This window comes from Rhinopithecus roxellana, chromosome 7 (assembly GCF_007565055.1).
Source record: "Rhinopithecus roxellana isolate Shanxi Qingling chromosome 7, ASM756505v1, whole genome shotgun sequence".
In the NCBI taxonomy this organism is placed as follows: Eukaryota; Metazoa; Chordata; class Mammalia; order Primates; family Cercopithecidae; genus Rhinopithecus; species Rhinopithecus roxellana.
In genome coordinates this window covers 94,458,286-94,480,832 of record NC_044555.1, presented here as the reverse complement: position 1 = coordinate 94,480,832, position 22,547 = coordinate 94,458,286, and the positions used below count along the sequence as shown (strand labels likewise).

Below are 22,547 nucleotides of genomic sequence, written 5' to 3'. Positions count from 1 at the left end.
TTAAACACCTTCCAGTGTCTGTCATTTACCACCTCAGCACTCAGTGATGACTGCATCCATTTCAACTCTGCACATTTTTTCTAAGTAGCATTGACTACATTAAATCACTGAAATTCTACGTCTCTTCTTGGGAGGTTTTCACAACTGCTTAGGTCAACTAGGTAACATTTTTATGACACTATCTCTACTGGCATGAGCCACTACTAGGTGGAAATAAGTGGACTCTGTGAACATCTTGCAGTTCCCATACTCCAGGGTGCCTCCACATTGGACTTACTATAGTGTTGCTAATCCTAAAATTAAAAGGGCAAGACTTGTGTGGATCAAAAGGGTAGCCCTGGACACTAAGGCCTCAAAGAAAATGTAGAGTTCGGCCGTGGACGGTGGTTCAGGCCCGTAGCCCCGGCGCTTTGGGAGGCCAAGGCAGGTGGATCACAAGGTCATGAGATCGAGACCATCCTGGCCAATGTGGTGAAACGCTGTCTCTACTAAAAATAGAAAAACTAGCGGGGCGTGGTGGCCTGTACCTGTCGTCCCAGCTACTGAGGAGGCTGAGGCAGGAGAATCACTGGAACCCAGGAGGTGGGGATTGCACTGAGCCGAGATTGTGCCACTGCACTCCAGCCTGGGTGACGGAGCAAGACTCCGGTCTCAAAAAAAAAAAAAGTCTGGATTCCGAGTTCTCCTAGAGCTAAAGGGCTTTGGTCATTCATTGGACACAGAACACGTCAATCTGAAGTTTCCAGCAAATGGACTTAGAGCTCGCTGAGAGCCCCTCATTGACGCTTCCGGTCCCGCCCCCTGTCGCCTGACAACCGGAATCTTTCCCGCCTTGTCTAAGTCCTCTCAGGCCAGCCTTGGTGGGGGGCTCCTGGGATTCGCTCCTTGCCCTTCGAACCTTAGGGTGTCCTCTGAGACAGACTCTTATTCCCTCAATAAGGAGACAGACTTACTCCCTCAGCGGCCAAACCCTCGCCTCCCCTCAGCCGTAGCCACCTTAGTGGCCACCATCTTCACCGCGGTCACCTCAGCCTGCTCGCCACCCCAGTTGAGGTACTGATTGGTGTCATGTCTGCCACAGGGGACCGACACCCAACCGAAGGGGACCAGGAGGCCCCGGTAAGCCAGGAGGGAGCGCAGGCCGAGGCGGCCGGAGCTGGTAACCCGGAGGGCGGCGACTCCGGCCCCGACAGTAGAGACATGGTGCCTGCGACCGAGGTGGTCGGAGTCGCAGGGCCCATGGAAGGCCTCGGGGAGGAGGAGGGTGAGCAGGCGGCAGGCATGGCCACAGTCCCCGGGGTTGGGAGCACCGAGGAGGACCCGGACATCGGGCCCGTAGCGGAGGAAGAGGAGGAGGAGGAGGAGGAGGAAGAAGAGAGGAACGAGGCGGGCAACCTTGACCTGGCGGCGATCATCCATCGCTACCCCGTGGCGGGCATTAGCTTTGTGTTTCTGGATACGGTCCACTCCCATCTCCTCCGCGTCTGTCCCAACGACCACATCGTGATAGCGAGCCGTCACCACAGCCGCCAGCTCTTGGGGCCCCGCGCTGCTGCACCCAACCGCAGGGGCGAGCCCTCCCTGCTGCTGGCGCTCCAGAGGCTGGGCGCGGGGGCCGCAGCCCTGGAAGGCCAGGGCCTGGGTCTGATCCAGGAGGCCGAGTCGGTCCCAGGGCCTGCGGTGCCAGGCGACCTGGCCGAGATGGCCAGGGAGCCCACAGAGGAGGCCGCAGAGGAGCCGGTGGAGGAGGCCACAGAGGAGAAGCCCGCAGAGGAGGCCGCAGAGGAGCCGGTGGAGGAGGCCACAGAGGAGGAGGCTGCAGAGCAGGCCACAGAGGAGAAGCCCGCAAAGGAGGCCACAGAGGAGCCGGTGGAGGAGGCCACACAGGAGGAGGCTGCAGAGGAGAAGCCTGGAGAGGAGGCCACAGAGAAACCGGCCGCAGAGGAGGCCACAGCCCCTGAGGGTGAGGAACGGGCTAGCGGCAGCAGTGGGGAGGTGTGGACCCGTGTGTCCAAGGGCTCTGGGCAGGGCCGCGGTGCGGACACAGCTGGGGAAGCGGGTGGTGAAGGGGGAGTCGGGGCCTCGGGTGGTGAAGCAGGGGTCGGGGCACTCCTGAAACTTAAGGCCGAATGTGTCCCAGTGAGTCGAAACCCAATTCTCTAACGACCTCTATGGTTTTGAGAAAACTTGCCGCCCTCTACCAACCTGTATGTGATAGGAGATCTGAGATCGTCGATGCCATTTGCGAGTCCGCAGATGAATGGCCGGGTAGATAGGGGTTCAGGAGGGAGCTCTGCAGGAAACAGAAGGGATACCCGCACGCAGAGAACAGGCAAATGGCAGGCATCCTTTTGGATTCATGGCTTTTCAAAGTGTAAAGATTCGTAGAAAGATGATCCTTCAAATGATGAAGTGATACAGGAGCCCTTGGTAAAACAGACACATTGAGGGGGGCGAGGAATCAACGAGCTACACCATAGAATTTGTCTTTTGAGTCAAACAAATATTTTCCCAACAAACTTCTGACCAAAACACCGTAGAATGAGACGAGACCCGATGATTCAGATCTCTTCTCCAAAAACGAGAAATAATCAGCAGCTTTGGGTGGGAGATTTACTGGAATAAAGGGAGATAGTGTCCCTGTGGAAGTGATCAAGCAGGAGCAACGCCAGGGCCATGGAACTGTTGTGAAAACCAGTAGGAAGGTGCCCAGCTATTCCTTTCTTAGCTAACCCTATCCTGCTTCTCCTGAGGGTGGGGTACGGGATGCCGCCGCTAGTTGTAAATTGGGCTGTATTTTCTGTGAATGTCTGGTCCCAATGTGTGTATTATTCTTCACTAAAGGAGTCACTAAATCTCAGCCTGAAAAGTGGGATGAAGAGGCCCAAGATGCTGCAGGCGAGGAAGAGAAAGAACAAGAAAAAGAGAAGGATGCGGAAAACAAGGTGAAAAACTCCAAGGGGACCTAGATGCAGCAGAGGGGAAGCCGAGAAAATCCAGGTATCTGTGTATAGCTTTGAGAATCACTCGACTATTCCTGGCAATTGTCTGTTGCTGATAGTTTTATTTAACAACACAGTAAATTAATTAAGAAAAAGTTTAAAATTACCTTAAAAATTCAGTTTAGCTTACCTAAAATATTACTAGAATATTCATGTATCTAGTAATACGAACTGCAGTGTGTTCTGAAATATACTTCATGCCTACTCATTTGTTCATGTTTGACGTGTTTCGTCGTGTAGCTGCAAGACTGCTAACAAGTGGTAAATGTATCACACCTACTACCAAGACCAATATTTGTGTAGAAAACAGTTGCCAGACACAGCCACTAACTTGGCTGGGCCACACGCACTAGTTGGGCCGTCATTACTTGACCACAGAAATGCAGGCTCCCATAGTAACTAGGAGACAACTCAATGCCTTTTACAAAGTGACTACTTACAAATAGCAAAAAGCTAAGAATTTCAAGTAGGACCACATTTAATGACTAATACCTAAATATTTACTTAGCTATATATTTTTGTATTTTATGTCACAGTCAGATGAAAAGAATGTGTGTTTATCACTGAATTGGTAATTAAGTCTTAAGGTATATCTGTCTTTGAGTATATTTAAATGGTTAACATTTTTCTTTCTTATTTGTTTATTTATTTGCATTTTCACAGCCGTGTATTTCATAATAGCTTCTTTCCCGCATGGTAGATATGGAAACCAAGGGTCTGGGAGGGTAAGGGAGTATCATTTGTGGAACCAGCACAGGCTGTTGAAGCCTGAGAGATTTATTTAAACCTCAGAATGGACCCTCATGTAGAAAGAAAAGCAACAAGCTTTTGTAGTGCTAGGCAGACAAGGTTGGTGTGACCATTTGACTGAAACCTTCAGTTCCACAAGCACCCTGATATCCAAGCTTGTGAGTTACAGAAGGAAAAGGTGGTTTTCTCTACTTGTTTAACATATAGCACACAAATCTTGCAGATATACACAGAGCTGGCCATTTTCTTCTATTTAGAAAGTCACTGGTGCTGGTTAATGTCGTGCTATTGTTTACTTTCTCTTCTTTCATCCTGCAGTTGGGAAGAATAGAAAGAAGACTCTGTTGTTCATTGTTTTTATTTTATTTTTTCAGATGCCTGTGGGAATTTTAACACACATCGTTGCAAAGTTGGTTACATCAAAAGTGATATCCAGTGACATCTAAATTTCATGCATGTATTTGACAGTGTTTGTTCAAGTTAAAAATAAAAGTTTGTTTTAAATGAATAAGCTGAAACGTGGGAAGATTTCTCAATAAATAGTGCTAACTCAGATTCTCCTTTACCTCTTTCTTTTGGCCCATCATTCCTTCATTGAAAAGTATTACTTTCCACCATTTGGTAAGATTGCTTGAAATTCTTTTACTACAGCCAAAAATCAAGTAAAATGTCAAGTTTAAAACAATTTTTGAAAAGAGAGAGATGGGGCTCATCTTTAGATCTGTGTGTTGTGGCCACTGAGCACTTGTAATATGGCTAGCCTGATTTAATATGTGCCGTAAGTGTGAAAAAAATATTGCATATCTATTATTATTATTATTATTATTATTATTTTTTTTTTTGAGTCTGAGTCTCGCTCTGTCACCCAGGCTGGAGTGTTGTGGCACCATCTCGGCTCACTGCAACTTCCACCTCCCGGGTTCCAGCAATTCTGCTGCCTCACCCTCCCGAGTACCTGGGACTACAGGTGTGCACCACCACACCCAGCTAATTTTTTGTGTTTTTAGTAGAGACAGGGTTTTCCCATGTTGGTCAGACTAGTCTGAAACTACTGACCTCAGGTGATCTGCCTGCCTCGTCCTCCCAAAGTGCTGCATTACAGGCATGAGCCACCGCGCCCAGGCCCTTTTGGTGTTCTTTCTGCTTAGCTCTTATGAGATGAGTCCTTTTAAAACAGTATCTATTTTTTTCCCATTATTTGGAGGTTTGAAGTGAATTTGGCAGGATTCATTAAACACCTTCCAGTGTCTGTCATTTATCACCTCAGCACTCAGTGATGACAGCATCCATTTCAACTCTGCACATTCTTTTCTAAGTAGCATTGACTACATTAAATCACTGAAATTCTACATCTCTTCTTGGGAGGTTTTCACAACTGCTTAGGTCTGAACTAGGTAACACTTTTATGATACTATCTCTACTGGCATGAGCCACTACTAGGTGGAAATAAGTGGACTCTGTGAACATCTTGCAGTTCCCATACTCCAGGGTGCCTCCACATTGGACTTACTATAGTTTGCTAATCCTAAAATTAAAAGCGCAAGACTTGTGTGGATCAAAAGGGTAGCCCTGGACACTAAGGCCTCAAAGAAAAGGTAGAGTTCGGCCGTGGAAGGTCGCTCCGGCCCGTAGCCCCAGCGCTTTGGGAGGCCAAGGCAGGTGGATCACAAGGTCATGAGATCGAGACCATCCTGGCCAATGTGGTGAAACGCTGTCTCTACTAAAAATAGAAAAACTAGCGGGGCGTGGTGGCCTGTGCCTGTCATCCCAGCTACTGAGGAGGCTGAGGCAGGAGAATCACTGGAACCCAGGAGGCGGGGATTGCACCGAACCGAGATTGTGCCACTGCACTCCAGCCTGGGTGACCGAGCCAGACTCCGGTCTCAAAAAAAAAAAAGTCTGGATTCCGAGTTGTCCTAGAGCTAAAGGGCCTTGATCATTCACTGGACAAAGAACACGTCAATCTGAAGTTTTCAGCAAATGGGCTTAGAGCTCGCTGAGAGCCCCTCATTGACGCTTCCGGTCCCGCCCCCTGTCGCCTGCCAACCGGAATCTTTCCCGCCTTGTCTAAGTCCTCTCAGGCCAGCCTTGGTGGGGGGCTCCTGGGATTCGCTCCTTGCCCTTCCCACCTTAGGGTGTCCTCTGAGACAGACTCTTATTCCCTCAATAAGGAGACAGACTCTTACTCCCTCAGCGGCCAAACCCTCGCCTCCCCTCAGCCGTAGCCACCTCAGTGGCCACCATCTTCACCGCGGTCACCTCAGCCTGCTCGCCACCCCAGTTGAGGTACTGATTGGTGTCATGTCTGCCACAGGGGACCGACACCCAACCGAAGGGGACCAGGAGGCCCCGGTAAGCCAGGAGGGAGCGCAGGCCGAGGCGGCCGGAGCTGGTAACCCGGAGGGCAGCGACTCCGGCCCCGACAGTAGAGACATGGTGCCTGCGGCCGAGGTGGTCGGAGTCGCAGGGCCCATGGAAGGCCTCGGGGAGGAGGAGGGTGAGCAGCCTGCAGGCCTGGCCACAGTCCCCGGGGGCGGGAGCGCCGAGGAGGACCCGGACATGGGGCCCGCGGCGGAGGAAGAGGAGGAGGAGGAGGAGGAGGAAGAGGAAGAAGAGAGGAACGAGAGAGGCAACCTCGACCTGGGGGCGATCACCCGTCGCTACCCTGCGGCGGGCATTAGCTTTGTGTTCCTGCATCTGGTCCACTCCCTTCTCCTCCGCCTCTATCACAACGACCACATCCTGATAGCGAGCCGTCACCACAGCCGCCTGCTCTTGGGGCCCCGCGCTGCTGCACCCAACCGCAGGGGCGAGCCCTCCCTGCTGCTGGCGCTCCAGAGGCTGGGTGCGAGGGCTGCAGCACTGGAAGGCCAGGGCCTGGGCCTAATCCAGGAGGCCGCGTCGGTCCCAGAGCCTGCGGTGCCAGGCGACCTGGCCGAGATGGCCAGGGAGCCCACAGAGGAGGCCACAGAGGAGGAGGCTGCAGAGGAGACCACAGAGGAGACGCCCTCAGAGGAGGCCACAGAGGAGCCGGTGGAGGAGGCCACTGAGGAGGAGGCCACAGAGGAGAAGCCCGCAGAGGAGGCCACAGAGGAGCCGGTGGAGGAGGCCGCACAAGAGGAGGCTGCAGAGGAGAAGCCTGCAGAGGAGGCCACAGAGAAACTGGCCGCAGAGAAACCTGTCGCAGAGAAGGCCACGGCCCCTGAGGGTGAGGAACGGGCTAGCGGCAGCAGTGGGGAGGTGGGGACCCGTGTGTCCATGGGCTCTGGGCAGGGCCGCGGTGCGGACACAGCTGGGGAAGCGGGTGGTGAAGGGGGAGTCGGGGCCTCGGGTGGTGAAGCAGGGGTCGGGGCACTCCTGAAACTTAAGGCTGAATGTGTCCCAGTGTGTCGAAACCCAATTCTTTAACGACCTCTATGGTTTTGAGAAAACTTGCCGCCCTCTACCAACCTATATTTGATAGGAGAACTGAGATCATCTATGCCATTTGCGAGCCCGCAGATGAATGGCCGGGTAGATAGGGGTTCAGGAGGGAGCTCTGCAGGAAACAGAAGGGATACCCGCACGCAGAGAACAGGCAAATGGCAGGCACTCTTCTGGATTCATGGCTTTTCAAAGTGTAAAGATTCGTAGAAAGATGATCCTTCACATGATGAAGTGATACAGGAGCCCTTGGTAAAACTGACACATTCAGGGGGGTGAGGAACCAACGAGCTTCACCATAGAATTTGTCTTTTGAGTCAAACAAATATTTTCCCAACAAACTTCTGACCACAACACCGTAGAATGAGACCAGACCCGATGATTCAGATCTCTTCTCCAAAAACGAGAAATAATCAGCAGCTTTGGGTGGGAGATTTACTGGAAAAAAGGGAGATAGTGTCCCTGTGGAAGTGATCAAGCAGGAGCAACGCCAGGGCCATGGAACTGTTGTGAAAACCAGTAGAACGGTGTCCAGCTATTCCTTCCTTAGCTAACCCTATCCTGCTTCTCCTGAGGGTGGGGTACGGGATGCCGCTGCTAGTTGTAAATTGGGCTGTATTTTCTGTGAATGTCTGGTCCCAATGTGTGTATTATTCTTCACTAAAGGAGTCACTAAATCTCAGCCTGAAAAGTGGGATGAAGAGGACCAAGATGCTGCAGGCGAGGAAGAGAACGAACAAGAGAAAGAGAAGGATGCGGAAAACAAGGCGAAAAACTCCAAGGGGACCTAGATGCAGCAGAGGGGAAGCCGAGAAAATCCAGGTATCTGTGTATGGCTTTGAGAATCACTCGACTACTCCTGGCAATTACCTGTTGCTGATAGTTTTATTTAACAACAAAAAAGATTCCCAGTAAATTAATTAAGAAAAAGTTTAAAATTACCTTAAAAATTCAGTTTAGCTTACCTAAAATATTACTAGAATATTCATGTATCTAGTAATACGAACTGCAGTGTGTTCTGAAATATACTTCATGGCTACTCATTTGTTCATGTTTGAGGTATTTCGTGGTCTAGCTGCAAGACTGCTAACAAGTGGTAAATGTATCAGACCTACTACCAAGACCAATATTTGTGTAGAAAACAGTTGCCAGACACAGCCACTAACTTGGCTGGGCCACACGCATTAGCTGGGCTGTCATTACTTGACCACAGAAATGCAGGCTCCCATAGTAACTAGGAGACAACTCAATGCCTTTTACAAAGTGACTACTTACAAATAGCAAAAGGCTAAGAATTTCAAGTAGGACCACATTTAATGACTAATACCTAAATATTTACTTAGCTATATATTTTTGTATTTTATGTCACAGTCAGATGAAAAGAATGTGTGTTTATCACTGAATTGGTAATTAAGTCTTAAGGTATATCTGTCTTTGAGTATATTTAAATGGTTAACATTTTTCTTTCTTATTTGTTTATTTATTTGCATTTTCACAGCCGTGTATTTCATAATAGCTTCTTTCCCACATGGTAGATATGGAAACCAAGGGTCTGGGAGGGTAAGGGAGTATCATTTGTGGAACCAGCACAGGCTGTTGAAGCCTGAGAGATTTATTTAAATCTCAGAATGGACCCTCATGTAGAAAGAAAAGCAACAAGCTTTTGTAGTGCTAGGCAGACAAGGTTGGTGTGACCATTTGACTGAAACCTTCAGTTCCACAAGCACCCTGATATCCAAGCTTGTGAGTTACAGAAGGAAAAGGTGGTTTTCTCTACTTGTTTAACATATAGCACACAAATCTTGCAGATATACACAGAGCTGGCCATTTTCTTCTATTTAGAAAGTCACTGGTGCTGGTTAATGTCGTGCTATTGTTTACTTTCTCTTCTTTCATCCTGCAGTTGGGAAGAATAGAAAGAAGACTCTGTTGTTCATTGTTTTTATTTTATTTTTTCAGATGCCTGTGGGAATTTTAACACACATCGTTGCAAAGTTGGTTACATCAAAAGTGATATCCAGTGACATCGAACTGTCATGCATGTATTTGACAGTGTTTGTTCAAGTTAAAAATAAAAGTTTGTTTTAAATGAATAAGCTGAAACGTGGGAAGATTTCTCAATAAATAGTGCTAACTCAGATCCTCCTTTACCTCTTTGTTTTGGCCCATCCTTCCTTCATTGAAAAGTATTACTTTCCACCATTTGGTAAGATTGCTTGAAATTCTTTTACTACAGCCAAAAATCAAGTAAAATGTCAAGTTTAAAACAATTTTTGAAAAGAGAGAGATGGGGCTCATCTTTAGATCTGTGTGTTTTGGCCACTGAGCACTTGTAATATGGCTAGCCTGATTTAATATGTGCCGTAAGTGTGAAAAAAATATTGCATATCTATTATTATTATTATTATTTTTTTCTTTGAGTCTGAGTCTCGCTCTGTCACCCAGGCTGGAGTGTTGTGGCACCATCTCGGCTCACTGCAACTTCCACCTCCCGGGTTCCAGCAATTCTGCTGCCTCACCCTCCCGAGTACCTGGGACTACAGGTGTGCACCACCACACCCAGCTAATTTTTTGTGTTTTTAGTAGAGACAGGGTTTTCCCATGTTGGTCAGACTAGTCTGAAACTACTGACCTCAGGTGATCTGCCTGCCTCGGCCTCCCAACGTGCTGGATTACAGGCATGAGCCACCGCGCCCAGGCCCTTTTGGTGTTCTTTCTGCTTAGCTCTTATGAGATGAGTCCTTTTAAAACAGTATCTATTTTTTTTCCCATTATTTGGAGGTTTGAAGTGAATTTGGCAGGATTCATTAAACACCTTCCAGTGTCTGTCATTTACCACCTCAGCACTCAGTGATGACAGCATCCATTTCAACTCTGCACATTCTTTTCTAAGTAGCATTGACTACATTAAATCACTGAAATTCTACATCTCTTCTTGGGAGGTTTTCACAACTGCTTAGGTCTGAACTAGGTAACACTTTTATGATACTATCTCTACTGGCATGAGCCACTACTAGGTGGAAATAAGTGGACTCTGAACATCTTGCAGTTCCCATACTCCAGGGTGCCTCCACATTGGACTTACTATAGTTTGCTAATCCTAAAATTAAAAGCGCAAGACTTGTGTGGACCAAAAGGGTAGCCCTGGACACTAAGGCCTCAAAGAAAAGGTAGAGTTCGGCCGTGGAAGGTCGCTCCGGCCCGTAGCCCCAGCGCTTTGGGAGGCCAAGGCAGGTGGATCACAAGGTCATGAGATCGAGACCATCCTGGCCAATGTGGTGAAACGCTGTCTTATACTAAAAATAGAAAAACTAGCGGGGCGTGGTGGCCTGTGCCTGTCGTCCCAGCTACTGAGGAGGCTGAGGCAGGAGAATCACTGGAACCCAGGAGGCGGGGATTGCACCGAGCCGAGATTGTGCCACTGCACTCCAGCCTGGGTGACCGAGCCAGACTCCGGTCTCAAAAAAAAAAAAAGTCTGGATTCCGAGTTGTCCTAGAGCTAAAGGGCCTTGATCATTCACTGGACACAGAACACGTCAATCTGAAGTTTTCAGCAAATGGGCTTAGAGCTCGCTGAGAGCCCCTCATTGACGCTTCCGGTCCCGCCCCCTGTCGCCTGCCAACCGGAATCTTTCCCGCCTTGTCTAAGTCCTCTCAGGCCAGCCTTGGTGGGGGGCTCCTGGGATTCGCTCCTTGCCCTTCCCACCTTAGGGTGTCCTCTGAGACAGACTCTTATTCCCTCAATAAGGAGACAGACTCTTACTCCCTCAGCGGCCAAACCCTCGCCTCCCCTCAGCCGTAGCCAACTCAGTGGCCACCATCTTCACCGCGGTCACCTCAGCCTGCTCGCCACCCCAGTTGAGGTACTGATTGGTGTCATGTCTGCCACAGGGGACCGACACCCAACCGAAGGGGACCAGGAGGCCCCGGTAAGCCAGGAGGGAGCGCAGGCCGAGGTGGCCGGAGCTGGTAACCCGGAGGGCGGCGACTCCGGCCCCGACAGTAGAGACATGGTGCCTGCGGCCGAGGTGGTCGGAGTCGCAGGGCCCATGGAAGGCCTCGGGGAGGAGGAGGGTGAGCAGGCTGCAGGCCTGGCCACAGTCCCCGGGGGCGGGAGCGCCGAGGAGGACCCGGACATGGGGCCCGCGGCGGAGGAAGAGGAGGAGGAGGAGGAGGAGGAAGAGGAAGAAGAGAGGAACGAGGGAGGCAACCTCGACCTGGGGGCGATCACCCGTCGCTACCCTGCGGCGGGCATTAGCTTTGTGTTCCTGCATCTGGTCCACTCCCTTCTCCTCCGCCTCTATCACAACGACCACATCCTGATAGCGAGCCGTCACCACAGCCGCCTGCTCTTGGGGCCCCGCACTGCTGCACCCAACCGCAGGGGCGAGCCCTCCCTGCTGCTGGCGCTCCAGAGGCTGGGTGCGAGGGCTGCAGCACTGGAAGGCCAGGGCCTGGGCCTAATCCAGGAGGCCGCGTCGGTCCCAGAGCCTGCGGTGCCAGGCGACCTGGCCGAGATGGCCAGGGAGCCCACAGAGGAGGCCACAGAGGAGGAGGCTGCAGAGGAGGCCACAGAGGAGACGCCCTCAGAGGAGGCCACAGAGGAGCCGGTGGAGGAGGCCACTGAGGAGGAGGCCACAGAGGAGAAGCCCGCAGAGGAGGCCACAGAGGAGCCGGTGGAGGAGGCCGCACAGGAGGAGGCTGCAGAGGAGAAGCCTGCAGAGGAGGCCACAGAGAAACTGGCCGCAGAGAAACCTGTCGCAGAGGAGGCCACGGCCCCTGAGGGTGAGGAACGGGCTAGCGGCAGCAGTGGGGAGGTGGGGACCCGTGTGTCCAAGGGCTCTGGGCAGGGCCGCGGTGCGGACACAGCTGGGGAAGCGGGTGGTGAAGGGGAGTCGGGGCCTCGGGTGGTGAAGCAGGTGCCGGGGCACTCCTGAAACTTAAGGCCGAATGTGTCCCAGTGAGTCGAAACCCAATTCTTTAACGACCTCTATGGTTTTGAGAAAACTTGCCGCCCTCTACCAACCTGTATTTGATAGGAGATCTGAGATCATGGATGCCATTTGCGAGCCCGCAGATGAATGGCCGGGTAGATAGGGGTTCAGGAGGGAGCTCTGCAGGAAACAGAAGGGATACCCGCACGCAGAGAACAGGCAAATGGCAGGCACCCTTCTGGATTCATGGCTTTTCAAAGTGTAAAGATTCGTAGAAAGATGATCCTTCAAATGATGAAGTGATACAGGAGCCCTTGGTAAAACTGACACATTCAGGGGGGTGAGGAACCAACGAGCTTCACCATAGAATTTGTCTTTTGAGGCAAACAAATATTTTCCCAACAAACTTCTGACCACAACACCGTAGAATGAGACCAGACCCGATGATTCAGATCTCTTCTCCAAAAACGAGAAATAATCAGCAGCTTTGGGTGGGAGATTTACTGGAAAAAAGGGAGATAGTGTCCCTGTGGAACTGATCAAGCAGGAGCAACGCCAGGGCCATGGAACTGTTGTGAAAACCAGTAGAACGGTGTCCAGCTATTCCTTCCTTAGCTAACCCTATCCTGCTTCTCCTGAGGGTGGGGTACCGGATGCCGCTGCTAGTTGTAAATTGGGCTGTATTTTCTGTGAATGTCTGGTCCCAATGTGTGTATTATTCTTCACTAAAGGAGTCACTAAATCTCAGCCTGAAAAGTGGGATGAAGAGGCCCAAGATGCTGCAGGCGAGGAAGAGAAAGAACAAGAAAAAGAGAAGGATGCGGAAAACAAGGTGAAAAACTCCAAGGGAACCTAGATGCAGCAGAGGGGAAGCCGAGAAAATCCAGGTATCTGTGTATGGCTTTGAGAATCACTCGACTACTCCTGGCAATTACCTGTTGCTGATAGTTTTATTTAACAACAAAAAAGATTCCCAGTAAATTAATTAAGAAAAAGTTTAAAATTACCTTAAAAATTCAGTTTAGCTTACCTAAAATATTACTAGAATATTCATGTATCTAGTAATACGAACTGCAGTGTGTTCTGAAATATACTTCATGGCTACTCATTTGTTCATGTTTGAGGTGTTTCGTCGTCTAGCTGCAAGACTGCTAACAAGTGGTAAATGTATCAGACCTACTACCAAGACCAATATTTGTGTAGAAAACAGTTGCCAGACACAGCCACTAACTTGGCTGGGCCACACGCATTAGTTGGGCCGTCATTACTTGACCACAGAAATGCAGGCTCCCATAGTAACTAGGAGACAACTCAATGCCTTTTACAAAGTGACTACTTACAAATAGCAAAAGGCTAAGAATTTCAAGTAGGACCACATTTAATGACTAATACCTAAATATTTACTTAGCTATATATTTTTGTATTTTATGTCACAGTCAGATGAAAAGAATGTGTGTTTATCACTGAACTGGTAATTAAGTCTTAAGGTATATCTGTCTTTGAGTATATTTAAATGGTTAACATTTTTCTTTCTTATTTGTTTATTTATTTGCATTTTCACAGCCGTGTATTTCATAATAGCTTCTTTCCCGCATGGTAGATATGGAAACCAAGGGTCTGGGAGGGTAAGGGAGTATCATTTGTGGAACCAGCACAGGCTGTTGAAGCCTGAGAGATTTATTTAAATCTCAGAATGGACCCTCATGTAGAAAGAAAAGCAACAAGCTTTTGTAGTGCTAGGCAGACAAGGTTGGTGTGACCATTTGACTGAAACCTTCAGTTCCACAAGCACCCTGATATCCAAGCTTGTGAGTTACAGAAGGAAAAGGTGGTTTTTTCTACTTGTTTAACATATAGCACACAAATCTTGCAGATATACACAGAGCTGGCCATTTTCTTCTATTTAGAAACTCACTGGTGCTGGTTAACGTCGTGCTATTGTTTACTTTCTCTTCTTTCATCCTGCAGTTGGGAAGAATAGAAAGAAGACTCTGTTGTTCATTGTTTTTATTTTATTTTTTCAGATGCCTGTGGGAATTTTAACACACATCGTTGCAAAGTTGGATACATCAAAAGTGATATCCAGTGACATCTAACTTTCATGCATGTATTTGACAGTGTTTGTTCAAGTTAAAAATAAAAGTTTGTTTTAAATGAATAAGCTGAAACGTGGGAAGATTTCTCAATAAATAATGCTAACTCAAATCTCTCCTTTACCTCTTTGTTTTGGCGCATCATTCCTTCATTGAAAGGTATTACTTTCCACCATTTGGTAAGATTGTTTCAAATTCTTTTACTACAGCCAAAAATCAAGTAAAATGTCAAGTTTAAAACAATTTTTGAAAAGAGAGAGATTGGGCATATCTTCAGAGCTGTGTGTTGTGGCTACCGAGCACTTTTAGTGTGGCTAGTCTGATTTAATATGTACTGTAAGTGTGAAATAATATTGCATATTTTAGTTGTTGTTTTTTTTTTTTGAGAGTGAATCTCACTTTGTCACCCAGGCTGGAATGCAGTGGCACGGTCTCAGCTCACTGCAACCTCCACCTCCCGGGTTCCAGCAATTCTCCTGCCTCACCCTCTCAATTATGTGGTACTACAGGCGCCTGCCACCACACCCAGCTAATTTTTTCTATTTTTAGTAGAGACGGGGTTTTGCCGTGTTAGCCAGGATGGTCTCGATCTCCTGATCTCGTGATCTGCCCATCTTAGCCTCCCAAAGTGTTGGGATTTCAGGTGTGAGCCACCACGCCCAACCTTACTAATGTTTTTTATACTGATTACACATTGAAATAATACTTGAATTAAAATATTAAAGTTTTTGTTGGTTTCTTTTTTCTGTTTGTTTTTTATTGAGGTTACTAGAACATTTAGAATTACCCATGTAGATCACATTATATGTCTATTGAACAATAATGCTGTAGAGCATGGTTCTGAAGGAAACTTCATGAATGGCCCAGGTTGCCTGGAAGCCACATGTTATTACTGAGCTTGGGCCCAGCCTTTGATCTGAAGCAGTGGTTCTCAAAGTTTGGTCCCCAAACAGCATCATCAGCATTACCTGGGAATTCTCAGACTGTACCCAGGAACTACAGAATCGGAACTCTGGGAATGGTGGCAGCAATCTGTGTTTTAACACGACCCCTAAGAGCTTTTGATGAACACTAAGGTTTGAGAACCACTGGTTTCAAGCAACAGAGGAAGAAGCTGAGCTTCACCTCCTGTCACACCAGCCTTAATTCACTAGCTTGGGTTTATTTCAGGTAAACTGAAAGGGACAGCAAGGGCTGGGCTGGGGAGGAGAGTAGAACTCACAGGGGCTGAGGCCTAGAGGGGAAAACTGCATAAAGGAAAAAGTCGGGTTCTAAAGGTTACAAACATGATACCATGTATATGACTTCTAGGAAAACATACAAATGACCACCATAAATTGATTGTGGGTAAGTATATAGAGACTAAAAGGTGTGCATGTAAGAGATGCATACAAATGCAGCATACAGAATACAGAGAGATGTGCATTCAAAAGACAAGCATATTTGTGGCTGGGCGCAGTGGCTCACCCCTGTAATCCCAGCACTCTGGGAGTCCAAGGCGGGCAGATCATCTGAGGTCAGGAGCTTGAGACAAGCCTGGCCAACATGGTGAAACCCCGTCTCTACTAAAAATACAAAAATTAGCCAGGCGTGGTGGTGCACACCTATAATCCCAGCTGCTCAGGAGGCTGAGGCAGGAGAATCGCTTGAACCTGGGAGGCGGAGGCAGCAGTGAGCCAAGATCGCGCCACTGCACTCCAGCCTGGGCAACGAGCAAAACTGCATCTCATAAAAACAAAAACAAAAGACAAGAACATTTGAGATGATGGTTACCTCTCAAGGAAAGAAAGGGAGGGGCATTCTAGTAGAGAAGGCTCCACAGCAGACATCAACTGTATTTGTAATGTTATATTTCTTAAGCTGAATAGTAGACACATGGATGTTTATAGTAATGTTTTCTACAATTTTATGTAGGTCTGAAATATTTCTAAAGTGGGAGGGGGAAGCATAGCAGTTCTTCCCACACCATTGGGCAGGACTTAGAGGAGTCTAAGAATTCTAGAACCCAACCTGGCCTTTGAGGTCATTATGAAGGTACATTTGTCATGGAAGGAGATAAACCGTTAAATAAAACATGCTATATTCGTTGAGCTAAACATTTCAAATATTTAGGCATATGGTATGTGGATCCCAAGTTGAACTCTTGTTCTAAACCCCGAAAATGTTACAGGTGAGCCAGGCTCAATATCTGGCCTATAACTCCTTTTCCTTCCTCCCTCCATGCCACTTTGTTACCTGAGCATAGTGGGGCCCCTTGCTTCTGAAAAGCGCTTGTTCCAGTAGCCCATCTTCCTATAGGACTTGGACTTCGTCCCTGACCCAGGCTAGAGTGCAACCACCAACCACCTTGTCTCTTCTGCTCGCCCCCAACCACACCCCTCTCTTTGCTCTCTAGGTGTTCAAATGTAAAACCTCTGCAATGGCCCTTCTCCCACATACCAAATATCAATGCACACCTGAAAGCCATCACTTTGGTCAGGCACACCTGTGTGGATGCCCTTTATTCGCAGCACTACCTCTTAAGAACAGTTTATTTTTCTGACAACCTTCAGCTCTGAGTTGTCTCTCCTATTTGATTTCCTTCCCCATTACAGACAAGGAAGGACTACTGAACAGGTTCCATTGTATTTGTCATGTAGGGAAGATCAAGGAAGCTACAAAGGAGCTGAAAACTTGTCAGAATGAGCCTCTGGGTATTTAAAAATGAAATAAGAAAACCTCTTCATTTAAAAACAGAGCTTTGCTCTCGCCTGCCTACCCTCTCCCTTTCTTGCTCACGATTTTGCTCGCCCTCTCCTTGAGGATCAAGGGGGCTCTGACCACAGCCTGTGGCTGGGAAGGGAGACAGGCGGTGGCTCAGGGAAAACGAGGCTGCAGTGATGGTGGTACGAAGATGTTGGGCAAGGACAAGCAGCAGGAGCAAACTATCGCCAAGGACCTGGTCGTGACCAAGTATAAGATGGGGGAACGACCTAGCCAACCAGGTACTTCAGTCCTTGGTAGAAGCATCTAGCTCAGGCGTATCAGTACTGAGCCTGTGTGAGAAAGATGATGCCATGATTATGGAAGAAATAGGGAAAATCTTCAAGAAAAAATAGAAATGAAAAAAGGTATTGCTTTTCCCACCAGCATTTCAGTAAATAACTGTGTATGTCACTTCTCCCCTTTGAAGAGCGACCAGGATTATATTCTCAAGGAAGGTGACTTGGTAAAAATTGACCTCAGGGTCCATGTAGATGGCTTCATCGCTAATGTAGCTCATACTTTTGTAGTTGATGTAGCTCAGGGACCAAAGTAACAGGGAGGAAAGCAGATGTTATTAAGGCAATTCCCTTTTGTGATGAAGCTGTCCTATGCCTGGTCAAACCTGGGAGCCAGAACATACAAGTGACAGAAACCCTGAACAAAGCTGCCCATTCACTTAACTGCATGCCAATAGAAAGCATGCGGTCACATCAGTTGAAGGAGCATGTCGTCGACGGAGAAAAAACCATTATCCAGAATCCCACAGACCAGCAGAAGAAGGACCATGAAAAAGCAGAATTGGCGGTACATGAAGTATATGCTGTGGATGTTCTCATCAGCTCAGGAGAGGGCAAGGACAAGGATGCAGGACAGAGAACCACTATTTACAAATGAGACCCCTCTAAACAGCACGGACTGAAAATGAAAACTTCACGTGCCTTCTTCAGTGAGGTGGAAAGGCGTTTTGATGCTATGCCATTTACTTTAAGAACATTTGAAGATGAGAAGAAGGCTCGGATGGGTGTGGCGGAGTGCACCAAGCATGAACTGCTGCTACTATTTAATGTTCTCTATAAGAAGGAAGGTGAATTTCTTGCCCAGTTTAAATGTACAGTTCTGCTCATGCCCAATGGCCTTATGCAGATAACCAGTGGTCCCTTCGAGCCTGACCTCTACAAGTCTGAGATGGAAGTCCAGGATGCAGAGCTAAAGGCTCTCCTCCAGAGATCTGCAAGTCAAAAAACCCAGAAAAAGAAAAAGAAAAAAAAAGGCCTACAAGACTGTAGAGAAAGCCACCAGTGGGGAAACATCAGAAGAAAATGAAGCTGGGCACTGAGGTGGGTCCCATCTCCCCAGCTTGTTGCTCCTACCTCATCCCCTTCCCACCACACCCCAGACTCTGTGAAGTATAGTTCTTCTTCTCCACCTAGGACCACCAGCAGAGCAGGGGTCTCCCTGCCCCCATCCCAGTTCCCCAACCCACTCCCTTCCAACAACCAGCTCCAAATGAATGGTCTTGGGAGGCGCGGCTTCCCAACCACAGAAGACTAAATGAAAAAAAAAGAAATTGAATAATAAAATCAGGAGTAAAAAAATAAAATAGAGGGGGGCGGAGAAAGATGGCCGAATAGGAACAGCTCCAGTCTCCAACTCCCAGCGCGTGTGACACAGAAGACCAGTGATTTCTGCATTTTCAACTGAGGTACTGGGGTCATCTCACTAGGGAGTGCCGGACAATCGGTGCTGGTCAGCTGCTGCAGCCTGACCAGCGAGAGCTGAAGCAGGGCGAGGCATCGCCTCACCAGGGAAGCGCAAGGGGGAAGGGAATCCCTTTTCCTAGCCAGGGGAACTGAGACACACAACACCTGGAAAATCGGGTAACTCCCACCCCAATACTGCACTTTAAGCAAAGGGGCACACCAGGAGAATATATCCCATAACTGGCCGGGAGGTCCCACGCCCACGGAGCCTCCCTCATTACTAACACAGCAGTCTGCGGCGATCTAACAGCAAGGCAGCAGTGAGGCTGGGGGAGGGGCGCCCGCCATTGCTGAGGCTTAAGTAGGTAAACAAAGCCGCTGGGAAGCTCGAACTGGGTGGAGCTCACAGCAGCTCAAGGAAACCTGCCTGTCTCTGTAGACTCCACCTCTGGGGACAGGGCACAGCTAAAAAACAACTGGGGAAGCAGCAGAGGCCTGTGCAGATGCGAACGACTCTGTCTGACAGCTTTGAAGAGAGCAGTGAATCTCCCAACACGGAGGTTGACATCTGAGAACGGACAGACTGCCTGCTCAAGTGGGTCACTGACCCCTGAGTAGCCTCACTGGGAGACATCCCCCACTAGGGGCAGTCTGACACCCCACACCTCACAGGGTGGAGTACACCCCTGAGAGGAAGCTTCCAAAGTAAGAATCAGACAGGTACACTCGCTGTTCAGCAATATTCTATCTTCGGCAACCTCTGCTGCTGATATCCAGGCAAACAGGGTCTGGAGTGGAACTCAAGCAATCTCCAACAGACCTATAGGTGAGGGTCCTGACTGTCAGAAGGAAAACTATCAAACAGGAAGGACACCTATACCAAAACCCCATCAGTACGTCACCATCATCAAAGACCAGAGACAGATAAAACCACAAAGATGGGGAAAAAGCAGGGCAGAAAAGCTGGAAATTCAAAAAATAAGAGCACATCTCCCCCTGCAAAGGAGCGCAGCCCATTGCCAGCAACGGATCGAAGCTGGTCAGAGAATGACTTTGACGAGATGAGAGAAGAAGGCTTCAGTCCATCAAACTTCTCAGAGCTAAAGGAGGAATTACGTATCCAGCGCAAAGAAACTAAAAATCTTGAAAAAAGAGTGGAAGAATTGACAGCTAGACTAATTAATGCAGAGAAGGTCATAAAGGAAATGACAGAGATGAAAACCATGACACGAGAAATACGTGACAAATCCACAAGCTTCAGTAACCGACTCGATCAACTGGAAGAAAGAGTATCACCGATTGAGGATCAAATGAATGAAATGAAGTGAGAAGAGAAACCAAAAGAAAAAAGAAGAAAAAGAAATGAACAAAGCCTGCAAGAAGTATGGGATTATGTAAAAAGACCAAATCTACGTCTGATTGGGGTGCCTGAAAGTGAGGGGGAAAATGGAACCAAGTTGGAAAACACTCTTCAGGATATCATCCAGGAGAACTTCCCTAACCTAGTAGGGCAGGCCAACATTCAAATTCAGGAAATACAGAGAACGCCACAAAGATACTCCTCGAGAAGAGCAACTCCAAGACACATAATTGCCAGATTCACCAAAGTTGAAATGAAGGAAAAAATCTTAAGGGCAGCCAGAGAGAAAGGTCGGGTTACCCACAAAGGGAAGCCCATCAGACTAACAGCAGATCTCTCGGCAGAAACTACAAGCCAGAAGAGAGTGGGGGCCAATATTCAACGTTCTTAAAGAAAAGAATTTTAAACCCAGAATTTCATATCCAGCCAAACTAAGTTTCATAAGTGAAGGAGAAATAAATCCTTTACAGATAAGCAAATGCTTAGAGATTTTGTCACCACCAGGCCTGCCTTACAAGAGACCCTGAAGGAAGCACTAAACATGGAAAGGAACAACCGGTACCAGCCATTGCAAAAACATGCCAAAATGTAAAGACCATCGAGGCTAAGAAGAAACTGCATCAATTAACGAGCAAAATAACCACTTAATATCATAATGGCAGGATCAAGTTCACACATAACAATATTAACCTTAAATGTTAATGGACTAAATGCTCCAATTAAAAGACACAGACTGGCAAACTGGATAAAGAGTCAAGACCCATCAGTCTGCTGTATTCAGGAGACCCATCTCACATGCAGAGACATACATAGGCTCAAAATAAAGGGATGGAGGAAGATCTACCAAGCAAATGGAGAACAAAAAAAAAGCAGGGGTTGCAATCCTAGTCTCTGATAAAACAGACTTTAAACCATCAAAGATCAAAAGAGACAAAGAAGGCCATTACATAATGGTAAAGGGATCAATTCAACAGGAAGAGCTAACTCTCCTAAATATATATGCACCCAATACAGGAGCACCAAGATTCATAAAGCAAGTCCTTAGAGACTTACAAAGAGACTTAGACTCCCATACAATAATAATGGGAGACTTCAACACTCCACTGTCAACATTAGACAGATCAACGAGACAGAAAGTTAACAAGGATATCCAGGAATTGAACTCATCTCTGCACCAAGCGGACCTAATAGACATCTATAGAACTCTCCACCCCAAATCAACAGAATATACATTCTTCTTAGCACCACATCGCACTTATTCCAAAATTGACCACATAATTGGAAGTAAAGCACTCCTCAGCAAATGTAAAAGAACAGAAATTACAACAAACTGTCTCTCAGACCACAGTGCAATCAAACTAGAACTCAGGACTAAGAAACACAATCAAAACCGCTCAACTACATGGAAACTGAACAACCTGCTCCTGAATGACTACTGGGTACATAACGAAATGAAGGCAGAAATAAAGATGTTCTTTGAAACCAATGAGAACAAAGATACAACATACCAGAATCTCTGGGACACATTTAAAGCAGAGTGTAGAGGGAAATTTATAGCACTAAATGCCCACAAGAGAAAGCAGGAAAGATCTAAAATCGACACTCTAACATCACAATTAAAAGAACTAGAGAGGCAAGAGCAAACACATTCAAAAGCTAGCAGAAGGCAAGAAATAACTAAGATCAGAGCAGAACTGAAGGAGATAGAGACACAAAAAACTCTCCAAAAAAACAATGAATCCAGGAGTTGGTTTTTTGAAAAGATCAACAAAATTGACAGACTGCTAGCAAGACTAATAAAGAAGAAAAGAGAGAGGAATCAAATAGATGCAATAAAAAATGATAAAGGGGATATCACCACCGACCCCACAGAAATACAAACTACCATCAGAGAATACTATAAACACCTCTACGCAAATCAACTAGAAAATCTAGAAGAAATGGATAATTTCCTGGACACTTACACTCTCCCAAGGCTAAACCAGGAAGAAGTTGAATCCCTGAATAGACCAATAGCAGGCTCTGAAATTGAGGCAACAATTAATAGCCTACCAACCAAAAAAAGTCCAGGACCAGATGGATTCACAGCTGAATTCTACCAGAGGTACAAGGAGGAGCTGGTACCATTCCTTCTGAAACTATTCCAATCAATAGAAAAAGAGGGAATCCTCCCTAACTCATTTTAGGAGGCCAACATCATCCTGATACCAAAGCCTGGCAGAGACACAACAAAAAAAGAGAATTTTAGACCAATATCCCTGATGAACATCGATGCAAAAATCCTCAATAAAATACTGGCAAACCGGATTCAGCAGCACATCAAAAAGCTTATCCACCATGATCAAGTGGGCTTCATCCCTGGGATGCAAGGCTGGTTCAACATTCACAAATCAATAAACGTAATCCAGCATATAAACAGAACCAAAGACAAGAACCACATGATTATCTCAACAGATGCAGAAAAGGCTTTTGACAAAATTCAACAGCCCTTCATGCTAAAAACGCTCAATAAATTCGGTATTGATGGAACGTACCTCAAA

The 22,547-nt window shown here is 47.4% G+C and overlaps 3 protein-coding genes and 1 pseudogene across 6 annotated transcripts; all 4 read left to right on the top strand.

The window, feature by feature from the left end:
* Positions 1-1,068: 1,068 nt before the first annotated feature.
* On the top strand, positions 1,069-2,969 carry LOC115898789 (cancer/testis antigen 47A-like). 2 transcript variants are annotated; one of them, XM_030934789.1, is made up of 3 exons: positions 1,069-1,776; positions 1,918-1,963; positions 2,845-2,969. In XM_030934789.1, exons 1-3 carry the CDS (start codon positions 1,069-1,071, stop codon positions 2,967-2,969), a joined length of 879 nt encoding a protein of 292 aa, XP_030790649.1. The 2 variants fall into 2 exon arrangements, with proteins under 2 accessions (XP_030790649.1, XP_030790648.1); XM_030934788.1 differs by having other exon boundaries at positions 1,069-1,791; positions 1,921-1,963.
* A 3,084-nt stretch (positions 2,970-6,053) lies between these two features.
* On the top strand, positions 6,054-7,966 carry LOC115898790 (cancer/testis antigen 47B-like). 2 transcript variants are annotated; one of them, XM_030934790.1, is made up of 3 exons: positions 6,054-6,785; positions 6,912-6,960; positions 7,842-7,966. In XM_030934790.1, exons 1-3 carry the CDS (start codon positions 6,054-6,056, stop codon positions 7,964-7,966), a joined length of 906 nt encoding a protein of 301 aa, XP_030790650.1. The 2 variants fall into 2 exon arrangements, with proteins under 2 accessions (XP_030790650.1, XP_030790651.1); XM_030934791.1 differs by having other exon boundaries at positions 6,054-6,794; positions 6,942-6,960.
* Positions 7,967-10,803: 2,837 nt separating this feature from the next.
* Positions 10,804-14,277, top strand: CT47B1 (cancer/testis antigen family 47 member B1). 2 transcript variants are annotated; one of them, XM_030934636.1, is made up of 5 exons: positions 10,804-11,716; positions 11,810-11,836; positions 11,876-11,960; positions 12,841-12,996; positions 14,134-14,277. In XM_030934636.1, the coding sequence occupies exons 1-4, from the start codon at positions 11,054-11,056 to the stop codon at positions 12,963-12,965; spliced, it is 900 nt and encodes a 299-aa protein (XP_030790496.1). In that variant the 5' UTR covers positions 10,804-11,053; the 3' UTR covers positions 12,966-12,996; positions 14,134-14,277. The 2 variants fall into 2 exon arrangements, with proteins under 2 accessions (XP_030790496.1, XP_030790497.1); XM_030934637.1 differs by lacking the exon at positions 11,810-11,836 and having other exon boundaries at positions 11,054-11,794; positions 11,942-11,960; positions 14,134-14,267.
* Positions 14,278-17,095: 2,818 nt separating this feature from the next.
* Positions 17,096-18,283, top strand: LOC104668198 (annotated as a pseudogene).
* Positions 18,284-22,547: the final 4,264 nt, after the last annotated feature.